This window comes from Schistosoma haematobium, chromosome 7 (genome assembly GCF_000699445.3).
Source record: "Schistosoma haematobium chromosome 7, whole genome shotgun sequence".
NCBI classification, from domain to species: Eukaryota; Metazoa; Platyhelminthes; class Trematoda; order Strigeidida; family Schistosomatidae; genus Schistosoma; species Schistosoma haematobium.
In genome coordinates this window covers 5,723,727-5,729,762 of record NC_067202.1, presented here as the reverse complement: position 1 = coordinate 5,729,762, position 6,036 = coordinate 5,723,727, and the positions used below count along the sequence as shown (strand labels likewise).

At 30.4% G+C, this 6,036-nt stretch overlaps 1 protein-coding gene across 1 annotated transcript; it reads left to right on the top strand.

Annotated features, from left to right (window-relative positions):
• Nucleotides 1–3,390: 3,390 nt before the first annotated feature.
• MS3_00009486 (uncharacterized protein) lies at nt 3,391–5,273 on the top strand (the record flags this gene model as incomplete). Its single annotated transcript, XM_012936797.3, has 1 exon — nt 3,391–5,273. The coding sequence occupies exon 1, from the start codon at nt 3,681–3,683 to the stop codon at nt 5,271–5,273; it is 1,593 nt and encodes a 530-aa protein (XP_012792251.2). The 5' UTR covers nt 3,391–3,680.
• Nucleotides 5,274–6,036: the final 763 nt, after the last annotated feature.

Below are 6,036 nucleotides of genomic sequence, written 5' to 3'. Positions count from 1 at the left end.
ACGCTGGTGCATTCTCTTCCACAGTGGGCTGTTGCTGATAATATCCGGTCAAGTGACACTGAATAGCTTGTGTAAACATTTGTTTATAAATACTTGTACATAAACACCTTGCTGACAAGTGCCAAATAACACGAAACCCGAGTCCAGGGTTTCCCGTTGATTGCATCCAACCACCATTCTACTTCTACACTTTTGATGATGGTTGTAGAAAATCTCGAAGTTCCAGCTCCGTACAGTAAAACTATCTTTACGTTCGTTATGAAGATTGTGAGTTTGATATTGGTTGACAGTTGTTATGAGTTTCATATGTTGTTCAACTGTAAGAATGCAGTCCTTGGTTTGCCAATCTATGCCCTTACATATGCATCAGATGCTCCTTGTTCATCGATGATGCTGATCAGGTATGTGAATATTTTTACTTGGTTCAGAGGTTCTTCATCCAGTGTGATTGATTTTCTGTACTCTGTGTTGTTTTTGAGGATCTTGCTTTTTCCTTTTTTACGTTGATTCCAACTGCTGAGGAGGCTGCTGCTACAATGAATGTCTTGATCTGTATTTGATACTGTGTATGGGATAGAAGAGCTAGGTCATCTGCGAAGTCTTAATTGACTATCTGTATTCAAGTTGTCCACTTCATTCCGTGTTCTACTGAGCTGTAGACGTATTTATAATCCAATCGACCATTTAAGGAAAGTGGAATAGCGAAAGTAATCAGATATCTGTGATACCGGTCTTGGCTTACAATTAAACTTTCAGCACCACTCTGAGTGTAGTTCTTTGAATGAATTCCGAAGGGCATTAAAAATCTTCTCAGGTACTCACTCTATAATGTCGAAAATGGTTTCATAAGCTTTTCTTGTCCACAATACTAAAATATATTTGTAATCCTATGCAAAAATGTTAAGTATTCATTCAAATAGCTATCTTTCAAAATGAATTTTGGTCTCGGCTGGATATAATTGTAAATTGGTTGACGTTTCTACTGGAACTCAAGTCAACTCCCTATCATTTCAAACGCCTAAACACGCTATTCAGTTAATTGAGGTATCTAGATAGCCATTAGGTTGTTCAACGAGTCTATTACTATTAAAAGTTGATATATTCCGTTGTCGGCATTCAAGATTGATTTATAATCAGTATTCGTTAATATATCAAGATAATCTATATAGTACCAATAAAGATTGATTAAAATTGAGTCCTCTATACTAACAATATGATAAGCAATAATGTATAGTGGCTAGCAGCGGAATCTGGGACGAGCGTTTCGCCCTACTTGAGACTCGTCAGCTGCATGCACTCGAACCCAGTACCATTCGCTTCAAACCCCATCGCGTTATTCACTCAGCTACTGATTTCTGATAGCCACTTCCTTGTGCAATGGGGTGAATTCAACAATATGATAAGTCGAATCGTTACAAATAATAATCTAAATTTCATTCTTTTATCATTCTCATTATTGTTTAGATAATCAACAAGTAGGTACGTATTTCCACTTAGAAGCTTTACTCTTTAATAAAAGCTTCATGAAATAATGTCAGATCTCTCTGAATCAGTTCATTGTTCATTATAATTTTATTCAATAGATTTATTATTCAAGGGAATCGAATCTCACTGTCATTAACTCACACCACAAATAGATCACAGTACGAATTCACTTACAATTAAAACCTTGATTGAATAGTTTTACTGTACTAATCCTTTTTAGTTAGTGACTGATTATTAAATATATCTGCGTGATGAATACGTACATCATATTCGACATTGATTTAGTAAATCGTTAGTACAACACAATAATTTAGAAATAAGAGAAGATGGATGGTGGCTAGCAGTGGAAGATTCAAACAAACAATACAAAATGTATATACACTTCACCTTATTGCATAAGCTAGTTGCTATTAGGAGTCAGTAGTTAACTGGATAACATGATGGCATTTGAAGTGAACGGTACTGGGTTCAAGTCCTGAAGTGAACATCAACTCTGAGATGTAGGCACATCCAAATGAAGAGTCCTAATTAGGACGAAACACGCGCCCTCGATTCCACCGCTAACCACCATCCATCTCTACTCCGAATGCTTGTGACTTAAGACAATATCGAGGTAACCCGCACTGGTTGTTCATATACCAATAAGAGACTGGTCAATCAAAGTTGTTTTCTATGTACATAATGGTTTAACGATCAAGTTCAGACATAGATCCAAAACTATAAAATAGAATGAAATTCAATCATTTACTTTCAGCACTTATCCTCTTTTTTCATAAGTTTGTTACTTATTCTTATAACCAAATTCTAATATTAATCCAACATGGATTTATTGAAGTATGAATTACATCTTTCTTCAAAGAATATTACAAAGTTTCAGTAGTTTTCTTTATTTGAATGCTCCTAGAAGTGTAAAATTTGACCTAAATTTTGTATTAAACATTTAAACATCAAGTAAGTATAATCAATAAGGATAACTGTACTCAAATTTCATATTGATAGATAGATACATACATACTAGTAAAATATATCGACAATTTTATAAGTATTAATACTCTATCATAGCAATCGGACAAATCAAGTGAATTTAGGTCAAAAAATAAATATCAGTATAGGGTTATGGAGATAACTAAGTTTTTGATTGAGATCATGAACAGATTGATGTTAGGCTAACACTGAAAACCTGGAGGCACTGGATGGCCGTTTCATCCTATGTGATCATTAGTGACTAGCTTCGTGATGGAATTCTCGGAGTTCTAGTGAGAAGTCGTGACTAGTGGAGCTAATCTATGTCAAGTAGAGACGGGTATCCACTTCGGTACAATGGAATATGGTCACGCAATTTCATAGAATGGTTGAAGTTATACATCAACACCATTGGATGCCGGCTCAGTGGTCTAGTGGTCTTGGGTTCGAATCTCGCCGGGTGCGGGATCGTGGATGCGTACTGCTGAGGAGTCCCATACTAGGACGAAGCGGCCGTTCAGTGCTTGAAGGTTTTCCATGGTAGTCTAGTTTCAAATGACTAATGATTTCAATCAAACACATAATTATAATGAAACTTCATTGGTGGACATTAGGAAATGTCTCTTTTCTCTTTTTTTTTAACACTGAATTTAAGATCATATTTACTTATTGTGATAAAGATGTACATATGTACTTGAATTTGTGTGTGTGTGTTTACTTTCGTTCTTTCTTTCTTTCTTCCCTCCCTTGTCACTTAGCCTAACCCAATAATCTAACCAGAATACAATATAGAAATGAATAGACAAAATACGTTATATATATGTACATCCATTATCCATATGTTGTAGGTCAGTATTTCATTTGATTTGTTCCTTATTTACACTTAACGTTTTTATGATGAAGATAAAATGCAATTTCAATTATATCTTCATTATTATTATTATTATTATCATCATCATAATTATGTGTAATGAAAATGCAATGATTGTGCATTCATGAAACGTACACTAGAATAACCAAACCAGCAACATAAACACACACACACACACTTACATACAAACACCCTCACAAATAAACAAACAAAGATCATCTGTCAATTTGAACATCAGAATTCAATTGCACAAATGTATAATTAGATCTTAATATTCAATCATATATGTATTTAGAAACTTGTTAAAGGATCTCTTATCCAAATGAAAATGATCTTCAATTAAAATGGATCTATACAAAATATGTTTGATCAATTATTGAATAATATGTCTAATTATACAAATCTATATTTCATTATTAATAATCATACTACTACTACTACTACTACTCCGTCTTCTCCTCATCCTGCTCCACCTTCTCATCCAACTACGACGACTACTACGACGACGACAACAACAACGATTCCTACTACTCATCATACTACTTATATCATCCCTATTACATTATCTAAACAACATGAAATTGATTTAGAATATTTAGATCATATATTATCTATAATGCGTTTAATATGTGGTAAAATTTTAACCCCCTTATTATGTTTAATTGGATTTATATCCAATATTATTAATATTATTATATTAACAAGAGAATGGATGAGTTCATCAACTAATATTTATTTAACTGCTGTATCTATATGTGATTTATTATATTTATTATTTACTTATTTATTTTCATTATGGTTATATCCATCTATTCAACAATTAACTTTATATGCATATAGTATCACATATATACATGGTACTGCTAATTTATTTAGTAATATTACTACATGGCTTACAGTAAGTTTTACATTAGAACGTTATATTGTTATATCATCACCTATATTAGGTAAACGTTATTGTACTAAACAACGTGCACGTTATGTTATTATTATTATATTTATTATATGTTTTTTAATAACATTACCAGATTATTTTAAAAAAACCATCAAATATAATCATACTACTTATAATACTACTCATAATAGTAGTAATCATCATTATCATCATAATCAATTAATCAATAATTCAACCAATATAACAATCAATAATCATAATAATAATAATAATCAATATTTAGTTGTTGATACACAAATCAATATCATTTTAATTAAAATTGGTTATGATTATATTAATCAAATTATATTTATTATATTACCAATGATATTATTAATTATATTTAATAGTTTATTAATAAGATCTGTGATGAAAGCTAATTATGATCGAAGAATATTGATCAAACAAGGTAATAATAATAATAATAATTGTATACCATCGATCAATATTATAAATGATCCGAAAAATATTGATTTATTATCGAATAGTAATACTCCTAATGATAATTATGATAATAATAATAATGGACGTCAATATAGTATGGTTCAATTAAATCAAGAAGCTACAACAAGTCACAATGTACCAGCTATTGTACGTGATGCATTAGAAGCAAGTATGAGAACAACAATTGGTATCACATCTAGTATAACACAATCATATCGATCAATGAATTATCAAACAAATTTATTACCAATTATGAATATTAAAAAAGGTACAAAATTAGGTGAACAACATCGTATTACATTAATGTTAATTACAATTGTTATAGCATTTGTATTATTACAATTACCAAGTATGGTACCAACAATAATAATGAATTTATGGAATACTGGTATAATACAATCAACACAATATACAACTAAGTGCCTATTAATTTATGCAAATATATCAAATGTATTATTAATTATTAATGCTGCATTAAATTTTGTATTTTATTCATTATTTTCAGCAAGATTTCGTCAAACATGTTATATACTACTGAAAAATATTACTTGTTTAAAACATTTTTTATATCAATAATACTTATACTACTATGAATATTACTTATATCAATAATCATAATTAATCATTTGATAAAACACTAATTCATAGTGATAAACTTTCATTGAAATAATTCTGTTTCTAAGTACAATTATTAATGAGTATCCATTAGAAATATTCATAATAACTGAATGTCATGATTATAGATCAAAGTCAACTCATCTATCCTGTGAGTATACATAGATAATCTTTGGAACAGATTGATGTTTACTGAAGAAAAATCCATCTATGTATATCTATAGTAATTTTCCAATAGAAGAATCTAGAATGTTCCAAGAAGATGAAATCATAGAATTCATTGAAAGTAATCAAAGTATTCATGGTAATGTTCTCATCATGAATAAACAAACAACCAGATATAATTATAATGTAAATTGTTTTCCTTATATATATATATAACCTATTGTTGAACATATATGCATGGATATACATTGTGAATGACTTGTATTTTCACAGCTTATTATTGTTTCATTTGCCTAGTTGAAGTATAGATGATAAATATATACATATATATTGTAAGTAAAGAAAATGTTTCGACTGAGAGAAATTAGTGGGTAAATCAAGTAATATATATATATGGAATACTTACTTACTTATTTATATACTTACGCCTGTTACTCCCGATAGAGTATAGGCCTTTCTTTCCAGTTCTGTCCAATTTTTGTTCATTCTTCTCATATCTGTCTCGATTTCTCGGTATAATGTGTTTTTTCATCTTCCTCTTCTGTTTTAGCCTTGAGGA